The sequence below is a fragment of the Limanda limanda genome, chromosome 11 (genome assembly GCF_963576545.1).
Source record: "Limanda limanda chromosome 11, fLimLim1.1, whole genome shotgun sequence".
Lineage (NCBI taxonomy): Eukaryota > Metazoa > Chordata > Actinopteri > Pleuronectiformes > Pleuronectidae > Limanda > Limanda limanda.
Genome location: NC_083646.1, coordinates 15,534,747 through 15,558,777, shown reverse-complemented (window position 1 = coordinate 15,558,777; position 24,031 = coordinate 15,534,747). Strand labels below are relative to the sequence as shown.

At 41.3% G+C, this 24,031-nt stretch overlaps 4 protein-coding genes across 6 annotated transcripts; 2 read left to right on the top strand and 2 right to left on the bottom strand.

The window, feature by feature from the left end:
- Window positions 1-377: 377 nt before the first annotated feature.
- Window positions 378-4,513, bottom strand: LOC133013469 (C3a anaphylatoxin chemotactic receptor-like). Its single transcript, XM_061080420.1, is given in 3 exon segments — window positions 378-671; window positions 3,795-4,318; window positions 4,321-4,513. Coding segments are annotated over 3 exon segments (1,011 nt in total).
- A 4,025-nt stretch (window positions 4,514-8,538) lies between these two features.
- Window positions 8,539-9,681, bottom strand: LOC133013466 (chemerin-like receptor 1). Its single transcript, XM_061080416.1, has one exon. It carries the CDS (start codon window positions 9,679-9,681, stop codon window positions 8,539-8,541), a length of 1,143 nt encoding a protein of 380 aa, XP_060936399.1.
- Window positions 9,682-16,292: 6,611 nt separating this feature from the next.
- On the top strand, window positions 16,293-17,504 carry LOC133013470 (trypsin-3-like). Of its 3 annotated transcripts, none has more exons than XM_061080423.1 (5): window positions 16,293-16,344; window positions 16,467-16,620; window positions 16,699-16,958; window positions 17,043-17,179; window positions 17,288-17,504. In XM_061080423.1, the coding sequence occupies exons 1-5, from the start codon at window positions 16,305-16,307 to the stop codon at window positions 17,435-17,437; spliced, it is 741 nt and encodes a 246-aa protein (XP_060936406.1). In that variant the 5' UTR covers window positions 16,293-16,304; the 3' UTR covers window positions 17,438-17,504. The 3 variants fall into 3 exon arrangements, with proteins under 3 accessions (XP_060936406.1, XP_060936405.1, XP_060936404.1); XM_061080422.1 differs by having other exon boundaries at window positions 16,699-16,961; XM_061080421.1 differs by lacking the exon at window positions 16,293-16,344 and having other exon boundaries at window positions 16,421-16,620; window positions 16,699-16,961.
- A 4,496-nt stretch (window positions 17,505-22,000) lies between these two features.
- has1 (hyaluronan synthase 1) lies at window positions 22,001-24,031 on the top strand. The gene is made up of 4 exons (XM_061081928.1): window positions 22,001-22,690; window positions 22,810-23,035; window positions 23,133-23,265; window positions 23,356-24,031. Exons 1-4 carry the CDS (start codon window positions 22,001-22,003, stop codon window positions 24,029-24,031), a joined length of 1,725 nt encoding a protein of 574 aa, XP_060937911.1.

The window sequence follows — 24,031 nt, the reverse complement described above, 5'->3', positions numbered from 1 at the left end:
TAGATATTTCTGGAAAGCATTCACTTCCCTCTGATTATGACACTTATTTTACATAAATAAACTTTTTTGTCCCTTGAAACATTTCACCTCTCCATCATTTCAAATACACCAGCCCAAAAAAGCATCACACAAACTGTTGTTCAGTAACACCACGTGCCAACTTCATAAGAGGACAGCTATCTGCTTCAGACCTGACCGCTAGCAAATCATAAAACAAATATCTATCAAATAATAAGGAATATTTCAATCTCACATCATATATATACAGGTTGTCTTGAGGTTCAATGAATTCACTTTAAAACATTTTTTTATTGTTATATACAGTTATATATGTAATACACAGTTAGAGTATTTGTTTATCCCTATCATGGGCAATCTTACACCTCAGCATCAGTCACGGACTTCTCTTTACTCCGAATGGTCACCATTGAGTTTGTGTATGTATATGAGCGAGACACTTCCTCCTGGAAGGCCGTCTCCAACACGTTCAGGATGGACTTGCGGACCTTTTCCTTGAAATCGTGGCCCATGAACACATACAGCAGTGGGTTCAGGCAGCTGTTGAGAAAGGCCAGGCTGGTTGCTATGGGGACACCGATAGTGATGACGTGGTCCAATGTTTCACTCGAGTGGATCGCCGTGTGATTAACCATCTCGATTAGAGCCATGATGTGATACGGCGCCCAGCACAGGAAGAAAGTGGCGATGAGGGCAGCGATGATCTTGAAGGGGCGACTCGATTGGCTAGCCAGGGTGCGGTTCCTCCTAAGACGATGGATGATGACAGCATAGCAGGAGATGATGCCGGTGAAGGGGACGATGAAGCCCAGGAGGAAGCGGGTTCCCTTACATCAATCGCATGTTACAACATCTCTGAAGTGTTTGTGTTGCACAAAGTTAGCTAGAAACTTATGTAATACCTAATCTGGAATCAGTGTTTCCGAGAAAGAGGCCCAGTTCATCCCTTATAGTTGTCATGGTACAGCTAACAAAACTACTGTATAATGAATGGCACTGTACATGTCATTCAGTTTGACTGCCTGTGTGTGTTTATGTGTTTAACGGTTTATACAGAGAATCAATTGGAATAGAGTAGATAAAATAGATTATGTTTATGTGTATAACAGTTATATATGTGCATTTTTCTCCCTGTTCTGTCTTAGATTTTTCTGGAAAGCATTCACTTCCCTCTGATCATGACACTTATTTCACATAAATAAAGTTTTTGTCCCTCGAAACATTTTACTCTCTGGGGCCGCCGCCTGTTCACTGCTGCAGGCCACGACCGTTACACAGGACCATATCAAACTGGTAAGCGCAATAACGTCATGGCGCATTCTGCATATGTTCATTATGTTTTTCCACAAATGTAAAATAATGGACACAATATTTATTCTTGTTCTTGTTCTTGTTCTTGTTCTTGTTCTTGTTCTTGTTCTTGTTCTTGTTCTTGTTCTTGTTCTTGTTCTTGTTCTTGTTCTTGTTCTTGTTCTTGTTCTTATTCTTCTTATTTATATTCTTATTTTTATTTATAATAGAATAAATTGGAATAGAATAGATCAAATAGATTAAAAAGAGGAGGTAGCTCGATGGATCTCCTGAGAGAGGTTGTTCCACAGTTCGTTATGTGAGTGCAGATGTTTTCCTGAATAATACTGGCACAACTTACTAATGGTTCTCAATCACAGCAATATGCTGTAAAAAAGTCTCTAAAGGGCACGTTATCTCCCTTAACCTTCAAAATCATTTCAGGACTTGAATTTACCCACGGGGGTGCATTACAGGAATAAAAAAAATGAACATACTGAAGATATTCTTTATTTTCTCCTCCAGTTAATTATCCTGTCTGATCAAATTACTGGATGTTGTGCACAATGGCTCCCTCTGCTGCACAGTAAATGTTATGAAGAGAGTATCTCAAAAGACTTTTAACACCAGAGAAGTGTTGACACTAGATCAAAGAGATTATACACAGCATACATGTTCTCATGATGAGGTTGCAGACCCTCACAAAATGACAAAGTCGTAGTCAGAAACATATGTCTTTATTAGGCTCACAGGAGAATATCGTAGCAATCAAAGAGTCCAAACATTTGAAATAAATTTTAATACTAAGCAAAATTTGCCCTGATCCGCAAACCATTCTACTAAAGTATTTTTCCTATGTAAAAAGATTCAATTATTGTAAATCATGATAAAAGCAACTTATAATAAGTGATTTGCAGCCTTGTATAGCAAGACATATTGGTCACAATGCAATGTGATAATAAAAGGTGATAATGAGATGAACATTTAGAAAGAAAAGGTGGTCAAGTCCTGATAATATTCTGATTATGAAAAAAGTTGTGGTGACAAAAAAGTATCAGAATAACAGCCATCATCATCATCAAAAGACAAAAAAAGACATCCCGAAATCCCCCAGAACAACTGGCAATGATTTAAAGATCAAATGAAGCTGTTCTATGCAAGCTTACAATACAGCTGCTGCTTTATTCATGATAATCTAATGGTAACATACACTATTTCTTTGTTAGTCTCTCAGGAATCAGTCCTCAAGCTGAATAACATGTTTATCAAATCATGCAATGGACATGTAGCAGTCAAAAATATATCTCAGTTTCACACTCACACACATACACACAATGGCATCAGTGGGTGGGGTTAAGTATGAGGGGGAAGTTGGGAAATTAACCTTCTGTAAACCTGTTTGTTGGCAGCACTATTTAACACTGTAGATTTATATTCCAGCTTAACCATAACTATGTTGTACAGAAAAAACATGATGTTCTTTATCAAAATATAATTGTTACTGTTTTATTAATATATCTAAATGATGACCCATAAACAACAAATATCATTCTCTATTTTTCAGACCTAGTCAGAAGATGCATCAGAATTTGCTGTGCATGTTAAAGTAGAAGAAATTAAGTTCCCTTTTCTTGCAATTTTTCAGTTTTAACCATAAATTCATGGTATACATATTTTGCAATGCCCTCTGGGTGGTTTTTGAAATTCAAGATGTTTTGGTGACAATATCCTATTTTCTGTAAAGATAAACATGTGCTTTCTCCAGCAGAATCTATACATTATTCCGCCTCTGTGATAGGCTGATTTTATTAGGAAGCTGATTATTGATATAAATTCAATAGGCAATAAAGGCAGTCATAGGGACGTAAAAACAGATGGAATTAATTTATAGTCTTACAAAGGGTTAAAATGTTTAACCTATAAGAACAAAGTCCTGGGAAAAGGTCAAAGTTTTAAACAAAAAGGGTTAAAAAAGTTAAAAACCTTTTTGTTAAAACAATAAGGATTTCTACCTGCCAGATGAGCTAATCTGTGATCTACTGGTATAGCCTGTTTGATAGGTGACATTTGGTGATTGATTAGTCATACCTGCAGAGGCCGGATAGGGGACCTGTCGGGCCACGGTGCCATTCTCAATGAAGCTGCCGGAGAGGAACCATCGTATCCCAGCATCTTTATTGATATCTCCCCTTTTCAGGGCACAACACTTCTTCGGTTTAACTAGCTTGCTTGTCTCTGTCTGTTGACTTTGTGTCTGTGTAAGAGTGTGTCTCTTCCTCCTGGAAGGCAGTCTCCAACACGTTCAGGATGGACTTGCGGACTTTTTCCTTGAGATCTTTGCCCATGAACACATACAGCAGTGGGTTCAGACAGCTGTTGAGAAAGGCCAGGATGACTGCTATAGAGGAACCGATAGTGATGACGTGGTGCAATGTTTCACTCGAGTGGATCGCCGTGTTATTAACCATCGCGATGAGAGTCATGATGTGATACGGCGCCCAGCACAGGAAGAAAGCGGTGATGACAGCAGCGATGATCTTGAAGGTGCGACTCGATTGGCTGGCCAGGGTGCGGTTCCTCCTGAGATGATGGATTATGACGGCATAGCAGGAGACGGTGATGGTGAAGGGGACGACGAATCCCAGGAGGAAGCGGGTGATGGTGATGGTCTGATATCGAAAATCCCTCAGCTGTTTCACTGATGGTGTTTCATAGCCGTCGTTGTCAGGGTCTGACATAGTGTCCTTGAAGATGACGTATGGAGCGCTGAGAATCAGAGCCACTATCCAAACACCCAGGCTCAAGCAGGAAGCCTTCCGTACACTTCGGTGGTTCTGGGCCCAGACGGGCCACACCACAGAAACACATCTGTCCACACTGATCACCACCAGGAAGTAGACGCTGGTATACATGTTCAAAAATATTACAAGGGCATTGAGTTCCCACATAAAGTAACCAAATGGCCAGTGGTTACCTAGAGCCATGTGCGTCACATCCAGGGGCAGGAAGGGTTAACGGTTTTCTTCATCTTGAACCCGGTCACCCAGATAACCACTCCATTCCCGAACACCCCGAGAACAAAGGCCAGGGACAAAAAAATGATGAGGGACAGTCTCAGCTCATCTTCGTACAAGGAGCTGTTTCTTCTAGTGATGTTTGATGTGTTCATGGCGTAGAAAGGGAAAGCAGTCATTTGCTCCATCATTGCCTTTGAACCTGAATCAAAAACAAAACATTTAAAGGTTAACATAGAGTTCAATAACAATCCACAATTAATACATGAGATTTAAATGTACTTCATTTGAAAATTGAAATTCAAAAGCAGGACATTCATTCCTAAAAAAAAAATGATTCACTTATGTCAGGTCCTTTAAAAGGCCTGGGGAGGATGCTGTCTGCGGGGGCATGACTTGAACTCTGTAATCACGGGGTAACAACAATCATGACCCGCTGCTTCACAACATTTTCATGACCCACAACAGACAATAAGACAAATCTTATACGACACCAACTTCTAGACGCAAGAAAATAAATAAAAGAAAACGTTTTTCTCTGTAATCTGCACCAAATATAAACTGCACACCAGGTTCTCCTGAGTGAAATCAACATCAGATCAACAGAACTTTAAAATAAAAAAACAGAACCACAGATAATAAAACACACAAAAAAAATCCACTTCAAGTACTTAATTTTTATGCAGAGAACAACATGAGAAAAAGCTAACTAAAACCCTTACAGGGATGTTTTCTTGGTCAAGCTTGATAACCTGGATCCTTCTATAATCTTCCTGACACCTTGAGACGCACGCAAGCACACACACACACACACACACACACACACAAACACACACACACACACACACACACACACACACACACACACACACACACACACACACACACACACACACACACACACACACACACACACACACTTAACATTTGTTTCCCGAAGACTTATTCTACCTTTTACCCTACTAGAAACATTCGTCACCACAAAAATTAATCAATTTTTTTTGTGTCCATAGAGATATCAATTCGACATACTCTCACTGTTTAATCACATTTACATCCAAACAAATACAGCAGGCTTTTTGTACATTAATGTTTATACAAACAAATCATTTTTGGAAGTCGTCAAGCCAGAAAAGTGGCAAATTTACGGAATAATTAATGCTTTATTATTCAAATCAAGCGTAAGATGTAGATCTTGGTCTAATAATTTGGTCGTGATAATTCAAAATGTAACGTACCTTTCTCTAAGTCCCGAGGTCTGTCGAGGATGAATCTGCACCAGACGTTTCCCCGATCAAACTCTGACAGGTCAATATAAACTGCCCTCTGTGTTGTAATATGTCACTGCCACTGAGGAGGAACCACAAGTGGCCCATACACAAGAAACTCCTCCCCACCATCAAATCTTATGCCCACGCTCACACTTGCTTTGATTGGTCATCAAGACTAAAAAAGCTCTATATAAATACAAAACCATTTATTTGCACGGTTTGCGCTGTGTAATTGCAATTGTCATGTCAACTAAATGAGTGTCTTCACTGATACATGAGCTGCATGATGTATATTATGATAATATTACAGTTCAGCAACTTTGAAAATACATGATACTTCTTGTTGTTTTGTGTTGACAGTGTGAAACCGCTTCTATGTAGTCTTACATCATTTACTATCCCCTCACTTCACCCTGCCCTGCACCACTAGCAATTCACATCAGCATCTGTCAGTCACTCAAGGCTGCCAAACAGTTGGAACAGAAGCCGACTCCGTTCTGAAGCTGGACCTGCAGACCATCTGTAGATCCATTCATTACATCTGAAGTCGGAATATATTTGACACATTCTGACGAGAGCTACTGCACACGTGTTGGTTGTCATGCATCCTGTTTTTGCACTGTTTATCAGATATGAATACTTTATGCTGTCCCTGTACAGAAGCGAATTGCATTGACTTGAAAGAATGAAAAACTCTGTTACGAGAAATTCACATCATTATCTGATTCCGAAGTAGGTTCTCAGAATTTGAATTTATAAATTTTCATTTAAAAAAAAAAGAAAAAGTAAAAAGGCTCAGTTTTTCTGTGATAATTCTAATCTAGTATTTTGCTGAAGTTACATTTTGCATGGAGGTTTCGCATAGAGCCCTTGTTCAGCGTGCTACATGTACCTGTTGCACTCTTAGACAGTCTTTTGTTTGGCAACGTTCCTTGTATTAGCGCCATGATGTATCACGTCTCTTTAAACTGTCAGACTCCACTTCTGTATAAATAACAGTGAACTACAAAAGACTAACAAAAGAAAAATTTGAAATTTGGACAAAAATTAAACCTATATTTCATTTATCTATCTTATCCTCATAAAATTCGTAATAAGTACTATACATCATGTCGTTCAGTATTTATAAAACGTTCACATTCTTATGGTCGGAATTTCTGAGATAATTATCTCAAAAAAACACTATTTAAAATGTTTTCAGGTGAATGCAATACGCTTCCATAGTTGCTGAATATTTATACAATTGACTGATGATTTGTCCACTTCCTGACCACGTAACAGCCACTGATTTGCAGCCTTTCCTAATACAAACATATTAATTACAGTGTTTTAAAGTGATAATGAGATGAACATTACAAGTGAGAAAGGTGTTAAATCTAAATAATATTTTAATAATAGAAATAATGGTAAACAACAAGAATCACAATAACAGTCATCATCATCATATATGGACTAGTAAAAGAGTTCGCCACTGTAGGGTTAAAAAAGGCAAAAATAAACAATAATCATTTACACTGTTTACATAAAAATGTATCTTTGATACAGAGGTTCAGATTATGACACAGAAAAGTGTGCTATTACAGTTATTTCCATTCAATTAATCAGCAACAACTTTGAGAACTGATTGATTCTTGCTTTGGAAATGTGAGTATATGTATTTTTGTCCATCATGAAGGTAAATTGACACGATGCATTTAAAAATTTGAGAGGTTAGCACAACATGCATGTACTCAGGGTGGGGGGCACATACATTAAAGTATCCCCTTGTAAAAAAACTAACCATGATCCAATGATCAAACGAAACGCTACAATGCAAGTTCAAAATAACCACAACAATCTGATGGTAACATAGTTCTTTGTCAAGCCCTCATGAACCAGTCCTAATGCTGAATAACATGTTTATCAAAGCATGCAGTTGACATGTAGCGGTCTAAAGTCAGCTCACACACACACACACACACACACACACACACACACACACACACACACACACAAACACACTGTCAATGTATTTTATCATGCACACAAGTAGTGGTGTCAGTGGGTTGGGTACCAGGGGAAAGTAAGGAAATGAACATTGTATAATCCTCAGTGATGGGCCAACACTACTTAACACTGTAGATGCTATTTTCAGTTAAATCTGTTCCATACGTCCCTTATTAGTATGTTTTGTAGGTCATGTGACAGCGTATTTAATGATAAAAAAGAGTCTCTGATCATGACTTATAAACTCCTCGTTTTATTGCTTGCTGTCTTTGATGCAACAGACGGATGAAGACATCAAAATCAACAACTGGAATTTAGGAGACAGATGAGAAACACAATGTTCCCTTACATCAACCACATGTTACAACATCTCTGTCATGTTTGTGTTGCACAAATTTAGCCATAAACTAATGTAATACCTATTCTGAAATTAGTGTTTCCGATAAAGTGGCACAGTGCATCCCTTATAGCTGTCATGGTGCAGCTAACAAAAGTACTGTATAATGAATGGCACTGTACATGTCATTCAGTTTGACTACCTGTGTGTGTTTATGTGTATAACGGTAATATGTGTGCATTTTTCTCCCTGTTCTGTCTTAGATTATTCTGGAAAGCATTCACTTCCCTATGATTATGACACTTATTTTACATAAATAGACTTTATTGTCCCTTGAAATACCCTTCCATCATTTCAAAATACAGCAGCCCACTAAAGCATCACACAACCAGTTGTTCAGTATCACCACGTGCCAGCTTCATAAGAGGACAGCTATCTGCTTTAGACCTGACCGCTAGCAAATCATAAAACAAATATCTATCAAATAATAAGGAATATTCCAATCTCACATCATATATATACAGGTTGTCTTGAGGGTCCATGAATTCAAAGTTATTGGTTATATACAGTTATATATGTTCTACACAGTTAGAGTATTTGTTTATCCCTATCATGGGCAACCTTACACCTCAGCATCAGACACGGACTTCTCTTTACTCCGACTGGTGACCATTGAGTTTGTGTATGTATATGAGCGAGACACTTCCTCCTGGAAGGCCGTCTCCAACACGTTCAGGATGGACTTGCGGACCTTTTCCTTGAAATCTTGGCCCATGAACACATACAGCAGTGGGTTCAAGCAGCTGTTGAGAAAGGCCAGGCTGGTTGCTATGGGGACACCGATAGTGATGACGTGGTCCAATGTTTCACTCGAGTGGATCGCTGTGTGATTAACCATCTCGATTAGAGCCATGATGTGATACGGTGCCCAGCACAAGAAGAAAGTGGCGATGACGGCAGCGATGATCTTGAAGGGGCGACTCGATTGGCTGGCCAAGGTGCGGTTCCTCCTGAGACGATGGATGATGACGGCATAGCAGGAGACAATGACGGTGAAGGGGACGACGAATCCCAGGAGGAAGCGGGTGATGGTCATGGTCTGATGTCGAAACTGTCGCAGCTCATTTACTGATGGTGTTTCATAGTCGTCAGAAAGGGCAAAGTTGTTGAAGCAGTTGATGATGTCTTCATTGTGATAGGATGGCCCAGTGTCCTTGAAGATGAAGTATGGAGCGCTGAGAATCAGAGCCAGTATCCAAACACCCAGACTCACACAGGAAGCCTTGCGTACACTTCGGTGGTTCTGGGCCCAGACGGGCCACACCACAGACACACATCTGTCCACACTGATCACCACCAGGATGTAGACGCTGGCGAACATGTTCAGAAAGCTCACAGTGCTGTTCACCTTGCACATAAAGTTGCCAAAAGGCCAGTGGAAATCCATGGCCGTGTACGTCACGCTCAGGGGCAGGAACGCCGTGAAGAGGAAGTCGGCCACAGCAAGATTGAGGAACCAAATGGTGTTAACGGTTTTCTTCATCTTGAACCCGGTCACCCAGATAACCACTCCATTCCCGAACACACCGAGAACAAAGGCCAGGCAGTAAACAATGAGAGACATGATGTTGAGGGACTGTCTCAACTCAGCGTGCTCGTCCTTGTAGTCATACTCTTCGTCGTCTTCGTACAAGGAGTTGTTTCTTCCAGTGATGTCTGATGTGTTCATGGCGTAGAAAGGGGTAGCAGTCATGAGCTCCATCATTGTCTTTGAACCTGAATTAAAAAAAAAACATTTAAATGTTAACCTAGAGTCCAATAGCAATCCATAATTAATACATAAAATGTACCTCATTTTAAAAACTGAAATTCAAAATCAGGACATTCATTCTACAAAAAAAAGGACTTCACTTAAGTCAATTCCTCTAAAAGGCCTGGGGAGGATGCTGTCTGCGGGGGCATGACTTGAACTCTGTCATCATGGGGTAACAACAATCATGATCCGCTGCTTCACAAAATTTTCATGACCCACAACAGACAATAAGACAAATCTTATATGACACCAACTTCCACACACAAGAAAAGAAAGAAAACTAAACGCTTTTCTCTGTAATCTTTGCACCAAATATAAACTGCACACCAGGTTCTCCTGAGTGAAATCAACATCAGATCAACAGAACTCCACTTCATGTACTTAATTACCACTTTTGTCGCATTTAAACAGATAATTGCATATAAACATTTTTTGTTTTGAGGCAGAAAACAACATGAGAAAAAGCGAATTAAAAACCTCACAGGGTTGTTTTCTGGGTCAGGCTTGATAACCTGGATCCTTCTGTAATCTTCCTGACAGCCGGAGACGCGCACACACACACGCACACAAACACAGACAGACAAAGACAGACAAAGTTTGTGAGAAAAATAAAAGTACCTTCCACAAAGAGGAGGATGTGTCCGCAGCGGACGGCAGAGACGAATCCAGAGGAAAAACTGCGGAGCTCGGATCCTGGAGTCCTTACATATGTGACGTCATCGCTCCCATCAAGGCGGGATCACGAGCACCCCCCCCCCCCCCCCCCCGCCGCCCCCCCCCCCCTCCCTCCATGTACTATAGACCCACACTCTGACAGTGCACATAAACTTAATGGCAGAAATAATCTGTGATTTTTCAGTAAAACATAAAACAAAGATTTTGCCTCCTTACACAGTGTATAAATGATGTGTGCGTGTGTGTGTGTGAGTGTGTGTCTGTGTCTGTGTGTCTGTGTGAGTGTGCAGTCAAAGTATTTCTTATATTGTGGGGATTTAAATCTGTTCACATAGTCGCATTATGGTGACAAAAGCAAGTCTGCATAATATGCAATCATCTTTATCAACATTTTAAAGTTAAGACATGATTCAATGTGGTTTAGGAAAAAGTTTAAGTAAAGTTTGGGTTTGGGTTTAGATTCAGGTTCAGGTTCAGGTTCAGGTTCAGGTTAAGGTAAAGGTTAAGGTTAAGGTTAAGGTTAAGGTTAAGGTTAAGGTTAAGGATAAGGTTAAGGTTAAGGTAAGCTAAGCTAAGTTAAGTTAGGTTAAGTAAATTTTAGTTTTAGTTTTATGTTTGGGCTACGACTAGGACTAGGGCTAGGGTAAGGCTAGGTTAGGTTTAGGTAAGATCTGGGTCAGTAACTATGGGTAAAGTAAGCGTCTCCAAGACATCTATTTAATGTCCCCTGAAGTCATGGATCAAGTTGTGTGTGTGTGTGTGTGTGTGTGTGTGTGTGTGTGTGTCTCTGTCTGACTCTCAGCCCTTACCTGCAGGATATTGTCTGCTGATAAGTTTGAGTCTGACGCAGAACGTCCTGCTGCAACACGTTCATTCATTGGGAAACTCCAAAAGTGAAAAAAACAACTAACCAAACAGCTAAACGCATAAATTGTGGGTTTACTGGGATGACTGTATATGAGTGGAGCAGCAACTTCTCATGTTCACCAGTGATGCTGCTGCGTAATGTGTTTTTCGCTATGTGGGCTGAACACATGTTTGCTTGAGGTTGAGCATAATTGCTCCGTGTTGACCGTTGGAATTGCCATCTGGACGTGTAGGTTACATAGGTTTTTTATACATCCATTCTCTTTACTTTGCATTATGTGTACGATTGTCGCACCAGAACCTAATTTCCTGTTATCAAATAGTTGTATTTCTTTTATCATAGACTACTCCCTCTTTGCCTCTGACCACTTGAAGCTGGACACAACTGTGGTACCTCTGTCGAGGAATCCCACATCTTTAATAGCATTTTTAGAGCTATTGTCAGTATAGGAAGCCCACATATCTGAGCTATCTGCTGTTTTTTTTTTTCAGCGTCTTACTGCAAAATGAATTTAAGTGCAGTTTGCGATGTGTTACAGGGTCACATACAAATGAAGATACCAATATTGAGCACACAAAATCTCCACAAAGTAAGAGAGAGTACACCTCCTCCAACTGATCATTGATCACTTTCACACCAAATTGCATGGACATGTATTAAGATCAGATACATATACCATGTACACAGAAAGATTTGAAAAATGTATCTGATCATAGATATAGCATTCTTCATATGCCTGTTTTCCTTTAAGACATGTGAATTTTTGTTAAGAAATTTAAAAAATGTCAAAGAGCACCACATCTTGCAATTGTAAAATAAGTTGGGGAAGAAATCTTATATCTGCCCTAGATGACTAAGATTTGAATATAAATATATTAGGTTGTTTTGTGGATCATACCTCAACCTTCAATCAAGTTTCAAGAAAATAAACGTTGTGTTTTTTGAATAAAATCTTTCAAACAGACAAATGGAATGAATACATAACCTCCTTGACAGAGGGGAATATGCAGCACGGTTTTCTACGTTTGCAGATTTGAGGTATTAATTACTGTAGTTTAGTAAAACAAATTTAGCACAAACTCCCAATAGAAAAGTAGAGAAGGACATAGGATGTTTCGGTTGCTGATGCTTATTAGATTAAATATTTACAACATACCAAAAGGTGCACAAAGAATTGGAGGGAATGAGAAAAACAGCAAGCCAAAAACTAAAGGGAAGCCACCTTAAACTTATTTAATCCGTAATTATACAAAGACTTTACAAGACATATCACAAGTGAATATGTCATTACATCTCCTCAAGCAGTTAAAAAGAATCTGCAGAAATGCATACAAACAGGCAGAGACATTAGCTTTGGGAACATCAGAACAAGATGAACATGGGGCGGAGTCGGCTGCAGACACAGAAAATCCATCTCATCTCCCCAGAGTAGAGTCCCACCTTTCAGTGGGGGAGAGAACTTACATCTGAGTTTGACTTCATGCTCATATTTCCTCCCACACAGTTCCTCTTTACTCTTGATTCCTCTGCCCCACAACCCACACATTAGTGCATGTGTAAGTGCTATGTTTTCTTTTTTTGTTAGATTTTCCATGGAGCATTGCAAAATATGAAGAATAAGCTGTTTCCTCAATCACTATCATCTGTGTTCCTTCACATTTCAGGACTAAACACACTGATGTCCAGGATTAATTCTTATTATGTGGCTCAGTTTGACATCCTGTAGCAACAAACTTCATCAAACAAAAATTTTACAGATGTTGCAAAGGATATGGCCAATACATTTAAAGCAGCTGGTTTGTGCCAACTTATTTTTAAATGTCAGTCAATGAGTCATATTCAGCAAAGTTGTTGCCATGTAGTTAATTAGATTGAAATGAAAAGATGTTTGAAATTTACAGTATTAACCACCATATGGATCTCTGCGTTCATCTGCTGAATGATCCACAGCTGAATGTTGTGACACATATCTTCATATGAAAACTGGTCATGTCTGCTTTCATATTTGAAGAGAAACAGACGATGCCTTGATGAAAATTCTGAAAGCACAATGACAATAGGGACTCAGACAATCAGAGACAGAAGCATCTTGGTGATTGCGGCGATGTCCAAGGTCTAACTTTTTTCTCAATGAGCCTCAAAGTCATGAACTGATCAGATTTTTGCAGTTGTGAGCTGCTCGAACCTGCCCAGCCCTAAAGCCGAGTCCCCTGCTGATGCACCCACACACAACACAGGAACCGTGTCCTGCCAAAAGTCCAGATGTGAGGGGGAGGAAAAAAGGAAAGAGAGAGGGGGAAGAAAGAGAGGGAGAAGGAGTGAGAGACATTACATGCATGTGTCTGTGCACACGCTCTCAGGCCCCTGCATGAATTCAGACCAACACCCGTATTTGAGTGTGTGGGCAGGAGCAGTCATGTCATTGTTATCATAGCCCTCTCCCCTTTTTTTGATAAATAAACATTCAGTGTTTAAAAAATGTCCCCATTGAGAGATCTCTTACGCCAAGACCAAAATTAATCTGCTGTTGCTGCAGGAAACTGTTTTAAATAATCGGACCCAGTTTAACTATTTAATCACTCCTTAAAACTCCTGCACCGTTCAGCTACATTTGTAACGTTAAGTGACAAACCTGTTTTAGCTGAAGTCTAGACACTGTGACTACTTTGTTTCATTTGGTCATAATCCCCCTCGCAATACATCCTCCAGTTTTCATTTCTGTGCTAAAATGTGTGTGTTTTTTTTTTAAACAAAACACTTTTTGCTGTCGGAGTCTTTAGGAGAACGTAAAGGCAGAGCATTCTGCTGCTGTCTGTAAGGGATATTAATAGCTATCCCAAGGCTATAGTTTGAGGGAAGCCTTCAGAGCCCAGGGCTTGCCAGAGTTCTTGATTTACCAACCAAACGTGCAATTATGTGTGTGCCACACAAATAGCAATTTGGGTGTGTAAAACAACTAGTGGAGGTTTCAAGGGAATTTTGTTTTAACCGTGGTTGATATATGCAGTTGGAGTCGGGGGGTTTATTATTCACTGCAGCAGCTGGGAGGGTGGGGGAGTCACCTGGAAGGCACAACTAAATCGTGTGTATATGTGTGTGTGTGTGTGTGTGTGTGTGTGTGTGTGTCTTTCTTTGTGTGTGGGACAGTGACAGACTAATGACCTATTCCAGCTCCCAGCATCACTGTTGTACACCCAGTATTTTTCTTTGCTGTTGACTGCAAAACACAGTGCATGTCTGAATCCACAGCTCCTTCTGCAGGGGTGGTGGGGGCGCTGAGTCCAAAGGTGGTACAGAAACCATTGTGCTGAAATTTCTGTACTGCACCAACGCTGTCAGAAAGACACAAAGAGTGGCAATCTACTGTGTGCTGAAAACCTCAAAGGTTTGTTGATCTTGTTGCGGTGCTGACTGGAAATCAAATCCTCCGTCTCTCGGGTGTGGAGAGGTCAGGAATTTTGTTTTTCAAGTCAAGGCCGGTGCCAATGGCTTTCGTCCTCATGGCTCACTGACGTTTTTTTCCATGAAACACACCACACACAGAAAAAGAAAAAAAAGAGCTGAACCTCAATAACTTAAACCACTTCCTTACATTCGTCTCTGCTTTTCAACCACAGCGGCTGGTCCCCCCTCAGCAGACCTAAAGGATATGAATAATCAGCCTGGGCTCTGTCTGAGAGCAAACAAGCCTGACAACGGGGAAGTCATATACAGACCTGTAACACAGGGCTCTCTCTGTCTCTCCAAGGGTATTTTGAGGTCCAGTGGAATGGGATTAGGGGGAAACGGAACTGGTTAAACATGCACAGAACGCCAGATATAAATAAAAAAAACTCTTTTTCCATGTATTATAACCAAGGGTTAGAGTGGTAAATGCTGCAAAGGGGGGGGAAATCGGGTCAGTTTCTTTTTCTCTAATAGATGTAATTGGAGGCTGCTTTAATGTCCTCTGGCCTCATGTTTTCTGCTGAAAATGTGATGGGTATGTATCCCTCTGAAATCTAGTCAGAACAAGTGAAACAAACAGTGAACACATGCTATTTAAGATGTTTGCATCTTTACAGAGTGAGCGCGTCCCAACAGTCTGAGCCAAGTAGAAGCATTTGTCAACGATCAAAGAACACGAGCTGTGATACGCATATTGGAAGAGGAATGAGGCTGATGGTGTGTGTGCCACACAGTAATGAGGGGGGGAGAACTTGCCTGTGCTGGATGGGAATGCGTTATATTTTTGTCTTAAGTGTATAATGATAGGGTTTGGTTAAATGCACCCTCACATTTAAATGTTTTCCTGTCTGGTGCTGATAAACACCTATGCTCATGCATGAGTAACTGAGCCTGGTACCTCAACGTCTCCATTCTGCAGCATTGACTCAGCAGTGACCTGCAGTTTTGTAATATTGGGTAAGTGAGAGTGTAAATCATCCCTAAACAAAGAGTGACAGCTGGTGAGTGGACTGAATGGAGTTGTGCGTTAAAAATGTGTTTTTTAAAACATTTCTAAATATAGGTATGTGTGCGCTTTCAGTGTCGACGTGTGACTCTTCACTGATAGTGTAAAGGAAACTATTTTATCACATTTTCTGACGATATAAAGATTTGCCTGTAGGAGTATTATCTTTGAAACCATCTGAGTTACCAAGTCTTACTCAACGTCCAGAAACATGAAAGTCACTTTGTGGTTCCAAGTCATTTAAAGATGTGCATATGCCATTTTCCACAATCTGATTGCACAATTAAAGTGTTGCATCAAAAAGAGACTGTTGAGTTTAAACTTACAAAGAGCAAGGCCCCTGACTTAACACAGAAAGTCCTCAAAATCTCTTAGAAAACGTAATCAGACAAAAACACCTGCTGTTTTCTGCCATACATGCATTTAACCCTATGTGACCAGGGAAATTCAACACATGTTTAGTGTTTGAGGTGTATCGCTAATGATAGAAGACCTTGAGAAGAAAGATAAAAAAGGGCTGAAATACCTGAAGCTCGGGGGAAAGTGCACATTAATCTGCCAGTATAACAAACAGAAGTCATGAAGCTTTTCCTTCTTCTCACTCTCTTTGGAGCGGCAGGTAATTTACAGAAATGTCAGACACTGTTGAGAAAGGTAGGCCCGGAGATTAAGATGTTTACAAATTGAATGATTCCATGTTTGTTTTTGTTTTTGTCTCGTCTTTATTCCAAATGCCGTTAGCTTCCCTGGAGGAAGGCAACAAAATTGTCGGAGGATATGAGTGCCCGAAACACTCCGTGCCCTACCAGGTGTCTCTCTTCGATGGGTACAACTTCTGCGGAGGGACTCTTCTGTCTGATGAGTGGGTGCTCTCTGCTGCACACTGCAAAACAAAGTAAGAAACGTACATTTTTCTTAGATCCTGGTGAGAAAAACAACAAGGGAGGTGACTGACATTCATCTCTTAACACAGGTCGAATATAGAAGTTCGTCTGGGAGAGCACGACATCTGGGAACCCGAGGGGACTGAGCAGCACATTATGTCTGCTGAGTTTATCCGCCACCCTGACTACAACCCCCGCTCGCAGGACAGTGATATCATGCTTATCAGACTGAGTCGACCGGCCACTCTGAACAGCTTTGTGCGCCCTGCAACCCTCCCCTCCAAGTGTGCCAGTGACGGAACACTGTGCCAGATCTCTGGATGGGGGAGTCTTCGTCCAAGCGATGAAGGCTGTGAGTTAAACACCGGCTGTGTTTCTGATTCCTTCAAACACATAAAAACATTAATGCATCTTCTTTTTCTGTCTTTTCCAGCGAGGTACCCTGATAAGTTGCAGTGCCTTGAGGCCCCCCTCCTGAGCGATGACACATGCTTTAATGCATATCCTTTCCAAATCACTGAAAACATGATGTGTGCCGGCTATCTGAAGGGAGGAAAGGACTCCTGTCAGGTAATGTAGAGGTTAAGGCTGCTGTAACAGGCAAAAAAACACTGTTGCTTTTTGCCTCTCTACGTGAATGATGCACCAGTAAGGGAACCTTCATCTCTCTATCCTCAGGGTGACTCCGGGGGTCCCATGATGTGTGGCGGCGAGCTCCAGGGAGTTGTGTCTTGGGGACATGGTTGTGCCCTGAGAAACAAGCCTGGGGTGTACACCAAGGTTTGTAACTACACCCCCTGGATCAGGGACACAATGGCATCTGGCTGAGCATCAGAGCTGTAAAAGAAATCATGTGCAGCACATGGCAACATCATTAAAGTCAACTATGAGAGGTCTTGTGTGTATGGTGTCATTTATACAAGTCTATTAGTGTGTGCGTCCTCAGAATGTGTTGGCATCTAAGAATATAACAACACAGCACATCTGGTCTCATCCACATGTTTTGCCTTAAACAAGAAGAAGCCTGTACATCTTTGAAAATCCACTTCACTGCCATAATTCATATCTTTGCATGGCTGTAAATCAAAACACACGTCTGAGATTGTAACACACGGTCAGCTGCCTCACACTAACTTATCTTGACAAACTCTGACTGATTCACGTCAAATGGACTGACACGTTTCTAGCTCGAAGATGCCTCAGGAGAAGAAAGACAACACAAGGGACGAGTTGTGATTTTTGCAGTCAGCCAACAATAAATCACTGAGGCAGAAAAATGCTGCTACACTGCTCTCTGTGGGCTGAAACCATAAAGCATGCTGCACACTCTGGCCACACTCCATAATCAGTGAGTATGGAGCACTGCGACAAAGGTGGTATTTAGCCAGTTGACTATCGACTCAGAGTTTTTTCCTTTTGTAAATCTGTAGCTCTTCAAAACTCCAGTGTCTCGGTGCAGCCTGAGTATTGATGTGAAGGTGCACAATTGTTGCACCCTAAAGAAGTAAGTAGTGCCCTGAACCCCTTCCTAGGACACTGCTCAGTAACATCTGTGTGAACGGGCTCAAACTGCTAATAAAACAGCAGGTGCACACATGAGAAAACTCAATCACAAAATCCCAGAATGGTTTAAGTGGATTCTGGTTGCCTGGGTGTGGCAGAGAGAGGAGGAGTGAGTCACCAGGCATTTGCTTGACCACCAAATAAAGACTGGGGCCTGACAAGGTTTTCTGAGGACTCATGACCCACGTAGAAAAAGAAAGCTCTTATCAAAGCTATGCTGCATGGATGCTGCAGATTTTTTATTTGAAAACGTGGCTTTGGACAGGGTTGTATGGTTTTGGCAACATAGATGTCCATGTTTGGAATTCTACAGAAATCCACAAACCACGTTAGCGAGCTGCTTAGAACTCACAATCTCACAATGGTAAGAATACTTATCCGTCTGCAGTGTCCTTTGCAGTACATGTACTCGATGAGGCCACAGTTTTTTTTAAAGTCCAGCCATCGGACACTGCAACGACCAGCCATCTCAGAAGAAACCAATAGTGAAGCCATGAGGTTTTCATATGACCAGAGCAATAAGCCAATAAGCGGACTGACTGAATATAACTGAACAACTAGAATGACAGTCAGAAGAGCACCTTCCTCTGCCAAGGCCAGACAGTCCCCATTGATTAAATTCAACCTGCACCAAACTTAACACATTAACATATATCAGTTCCCTGAATATGCCAGATTGTTTATTATTTCCTGGGAAAATTGTGAAAGTTTTAAAAAACGTCTATCTGGCAATGTTGGAAAAAGCTCCCTGGTCTGGATACACACCAAAATCTAACAGGTTGTTTATTGACCCATAACACACTCTGCCACCAAGTTTAATCTGCCCAGTAGTTTTTGTGTAATGCTGCACATTTGCAGAGCAAAAAACAAAGTCAGATTCAAATTGATGTTAATTGAATTAATCTGATTTAATTTGTGTATTCAGGGTAGCATGTGGCCATAGCACACACATGGTGTCACATTGTATTATAGAATATAGGACTAGATGGTGAATATCCCTTGTACGTTTGAAGGTCTTCTGCACAATTTGAGTTACCAACTACCAGTAGATGTTAGCAGCCGCCAGCGGATGTTGGGACATAACCTCAGTTTTGTGCCATCAAGTGTTTTGGCCAACAGGCCGAACTTGAGGGTAATAGCCTGGTAACTAAGGTGATCATATTATAATAAGACACCTATAAGATTATCTAAAGCACAGTGCGGATGGATTACATTAAAGTGAACACAGACATCTCCTGCAGAAACCCCACAAATAATAACATTTCCAGTAAGTCAGGCCACTTCATCATCCCCTAAACACTGGCACGGCCTGCGCACATGACATCAGCGGCCTGGTGGCTTCTATTTGGGTCTGACATGAAGCTTGTTGACGGCTCAGGCCAGCTCCTGTGGCAAAGGGTGTGGACCTTCATGAACAGATCTGCCCACAGAGAAACTCTACAGGGATGTAATCATGGCAGAGTCAGGACAGTGACAGCAACTCAGAGGGACAGCTTTTGTCTTTCATAGTCAGAGAGTAGTGGGAAAGATCAGACACGAGAACTTCATGCTGTCACACCTCCTTTTCTCAGCATTTATATTCTACCCCCTTAGTTTTTTCCCTTTTTTTTTTTTTTGCTCCTGCAGTTTCAGATGAGTACCAGCAGAGGGCATCATCCCACCTATGTTCAGACTGAACTGCAGCCTCTGAGTTTTCTTATCTTTCTCTCCCTCAAGGTCGATTTGACTAAAAACCTCAACAAGCTGTTCTCTGTGGGCAGAGTTTCTACTCTAGAGCTGGACAATGTATTCAAAAATTATATCAAGATTAAAAAAATGTCACACCTTTTCACCATAAAAGCCACATTTTTGTTTCTTTTAAGTTTCTGGGTGAAGGTTGTGGTATTGAATGTTGCTGTATAAGCAAAGGATGACAAACACTTGATAAACAATAGAACATTTTACAAATATGAGGTTGATCAGTTTAGAAATATACCATTGAATCGTAGATTTATTATTTAGCACAGATTGAAAAGTACAAAGAGTATAGGTGCAGTTTAAAGCCTCCACCTAAATATTGTTTGAAAAAAAAATTAGATAATTCAAAAACTGACATATTGATATAACAATGACTGAGAGACCGCAAATGAACTATATCATGTAAAGCCTCAAAACACTAATATCTATATAAAAGCAAAAGCAAAAGACATGGACAAGTGTGCAGTTGTATTCACATGCACGCCTGAGGGTGTGTGTGTGTTTGTGTGTGTGTTAGGTCAGGCTATTATACACATGCACTGACTCCTGAGCAATAGTAATCAACATCAGATCAGTAGTATAACAGGAATACAATTGTCTTTTAAGCATCTTTTGTAACATTTTGTGGAAGAACATTTGTATGAATCCTTCCATCCCAGAATCTGGCTCCACTGAATCTTATCGTGAAAAATTGAGATAATTATTGATGCCCAGCCCTACTGAAATATAATGAACTTTCCTCTACATAACTTACTGGGGCTGCTTTTTTTATGATACTTAGACCCGAACATCCCTAAGATGAAGCCGGTGATAAAATAATATAGAATATAATAATACAATGTCAGCTATTGAGTTATGATTAAATAAAGAAATGGGGATGTGGACATGAATACAGAGGTAACCCCAGAAACATCCCTTTAACCAACTGGCGCGTTTGTTTTGTCTACTTGAAGCTGCTTCCACCAGAAAAGTTTGGGAACATCCCTGTTTGGGAAAGCATTGTGTGCGCGTAGGAGGTCGTAAACGTAACATTGCCATGGTAAAGGGGAGAAAACAAAGCACGCGCATGCACAGAGCACAGTGATGCCTTCAGGACCACCGCCTTGGTCCTGACGCACGGCTGTGTCAGCGGGGGCGCGCGTAAATGATAGTAAGTTCCCGACACATAAAAAGCGCGATCATGGCTCCATCCCGTGTTCAGCCTTGGAGCCTGAGAAGCCAGGAAGCATCAGGTAGAGAAGAAAGCAGCACCAAGTGGATGTGGCACATGTTTACAGCCAGGACAACTTGTCATCAGGTAGGAGCTTGTTTTTTAAATTTCTATATTAATAAATCCATTAATTAATATTAATGTGACTAAATCTTATCACTGTATGCCATTATTTTAAAATACGAATTTAAATATAAAACGTGGTTCAGATTTCTGCCAGCAGTTTTAAAAGCCTTTTATAATTACTTTTATTTTATTTATTATTTGCTTATTTATTAATTCAGTCACATGGTAAGCACAGATGATACCTCTGGATTTATGGATCAACCTATAACATGTATTTGTTGTTTCTGACACATTCATGTATTGTGCTTGTTTCTCTGGGATATTTAAGCTCAACTTGTTGCTCATCTGAAACATTCTCAACTGGTACATTTAAGAATGTATCAAATGCTATTTATAATATATGAGATAAATGATATGATTAAATAAATTAAAATAAGTAAAAAAAAAGGTTTGAAAAATAGTAACTTGTGCCATAGCTCTTTGGAACTCTAATGTCATTATTGCTAAGTTACCTGAACTGTAACATGTGTTTTTTAAACAATAGTGAGTGATAAACTTTCTTGGATTGACAGACTTGTTCATTTTGAACCTCAAAGGATTTGTTAGTGCAACTGTTGGGTTATTATCCAAGTTGTTAAAGTTTGTTAAGACGTCTTACAACACTTCACATAAAACAGCTTTTTCCATTTCTTACACCCTTTTTCCATACCACATTGCTTCAAGTGTCTGAGTAAGTGTTTGGTTTGAATCCACCCTTGAAGGATGTACATGCTAAGATGCTGTGTTGTTATATGTCCCCAAGGTAAAGAAACACGATGGAGCTGAAACATTTGTTGAAGAAGCTGGGCTCAGTAATCCGTGCCATCCTCACCTTCCTCTTCGCTCTGGTGGTCCTGGGTGTGATGGTGTGGGCCTACGTCGACGGCTTCCAACTGGCGACCTCCCAGTATGGAATCATCTCCTTTGGTTTTTATGGACTGCTCCTCTCCCTCCACGTGTTTTTCCAGAGCGTCTTCGCCTTCATTGAACACCGGCGAATGAAAGCCCGCACAAACCCGTGCACCTTGACCAAGACCATTGGCTTCACCATATCAGCCTATCAGGAGGACCCCACCTATCTCAGAGAGTGCCTCAACTCCATCAGGGCTCTCAAGTATCCCCCTGAGCTGCTGCGCATCATCATGGTGGTGGACGGGAACTCAGAGGATGACAGATATATGATGGACATGTTCAGAGAGGTGTTCAAAGACCAAGATCCTGGCTGTTATGTGTGGAGGAATAACTACCACACATGGGACCCCACCCAGGCCCAGCAGGACGAGGAAATGGCCGTGGGCTCAATGTGGGATCCAGATTATGTTGTCGGAGAGGATCCACAGAGAAAAGAGGTAGAGCACCTGATCCAGAGCAAGAGATGTGTGTGCATCATGCAGAAATGGGGCGGCAAGCGGGATGTGATGTACACGGCATTCAAAGCACTTGGATCCTCAGTTGACTATATACAGGTATTTCTATTTCCTCCTGTATATCCCTGAAGAGTTTCTTTTTGTTGAGATCATTTTATGAAAAGAAAAGTACAGCGTTGCAAGTTTTTAATGACATGAATCTCTTTCTCGTTGCTCAGGTGTGTGACTCAGACACTAAGCTGGACTCTCTGGCCACTATTGAGCTGTGTAAGGTGCTGGAGAGTAACCCCAAGTACGGTGCTGTGGGAGGAGACGTGATGATCCTCAACCTGAAAGAGTCCTACATCAGCTTCATGAGCAGCCTGAGGTACTGGATGGCTTTCAACATCGAAAGGTCCTGCCAGTCCTTCTTCAACTGTGTGTCCTGCATCAGTGGGCCTCTGGGTGAGTGTTTTCTCAAAGAAGCAGCCGAAGTCACGTCTGTGTTGTGGTGTTGTTGCAGCCCTTTGTAACTTCTGTTTCCTTGACTTGCTCCGTGAAGGTCTGTACAGGAACGATCTCCTCCAGCAGTTTCTGGAGTCTTGGTACAATCAGAAGTTTTTGGGAACTCACTGCACATTTGGTGACGACAGACATCTCACAAACCGAATGCTGAGCATGGGCTACGCCACCAAGTAAGAACCCTCTCAACCTTACAGAAATTACACAAGATACAATGCACCTCTGTTGATTTTAAAGTTCTTATTTCTGAATTTGTATTAAAGATACACGGCTCGCTCCAAGTGCTACACGGAGACACCTGCTCAGTTCCTGCGCTGGCTCAACCAGCAGACTCGCTGGACAAAATCGTACTTCCGTGAGTGGCTGTACAACGCAATGTGGTGGCACAAGCACCACCTCTGGATGACCTACGAGTCCATCATCTCAGGTATTTTCCCCTTCTTCGTGACCGCCACCATCATCCAGCTGTTTTGGATCGGCACGCTGTGGGACATCCTCTGGATCCTGTGCTGCATCCAGCTGATTGGGCTGGTGAAAGCGGCATATGCCTGCATCCTGCGCGGAGACATGGTGATGGTGTTCATGTCCCTCTACTCGGCTCTGTACATGACGAGCCTGCTGCCGGCAAAGTATTTCGCCATCATCACCATGAACAAGAGCAGCTGGGGTACATCAGGCAGGCGAAAGATGGTGGGGAACTACATCCCCCTCCTCCCTCTGTCAGTGTGGGCAGCCATCTTGTTAGGTGGGCTGGGTTACACAATCTACAAGGAGAGTCACATGGACTGGTTCGCTCCAGCTAAGATTCAAGAGATTCAGTTTTTAGTCTTTGGCACCGTGGCCTACATATGCTACTGGCTGCTTATGATATTTCTCTATTGGGCATGGTTCCGCAGGTTATGTAGAAAACGTGCTCAAAAATACACGGTGAATGTGTAA

Excerpts from the sequence above, each read along its gene's own strand:
- has1 (XM_061081928.1), top strand. The coding sequence starts at position 22,001 with ATGGAGCTGAAACATTTGTTGAAGAAGCTGGGCTCAGTAATCCGTGCC. Across the intron at positions 23,036-23,132 it reads CTGCATCAGTGGGCCTCTGG|GTCTGTACAGGAACGATCTC; the intron begins GTGAGTGTTTTC and ends TGCTCCGTGAAG. Across the intron at positions 23,266-23,355 it reads AGCATGGGCTACGCCACCAA|ATACACGGCTCGCTCCAAGT; the intron begins GTAAGAACCCTC and ends TTTGTATTAAAG.
- LOC133013466 (XM_061080416.1), bottom strand. The coding sequence starts at position 9,681 with ATGATGGAGCTCATGACTGCTACCCCTTTCTACGCCATGAACACATCA.
- LOC133013470 (XM_061080421.1), top strand. The coding sequence starts at position 16,421 with ATGTTTGTTTTTGTTTTTGTCTCGTCTTTATTCCAAATGCCGTTAGCT. Across the intron at positions 16,962-17,042 it reads TCGTCCAAGCGATGAAGGCT|CGAGGTACCCTGATAAGTTG; the intron begins GTGAGTTAAACA and ends TGTCTTTTCCAG. Across the intron at positions 17,180-17,287 it reads GAGGAAAGGACTCCTGTCAG|GGTGACTCCGGGGGTCCCAT; the intron begins GTAATGTAGAGG and ends CTCTATCCTCAG.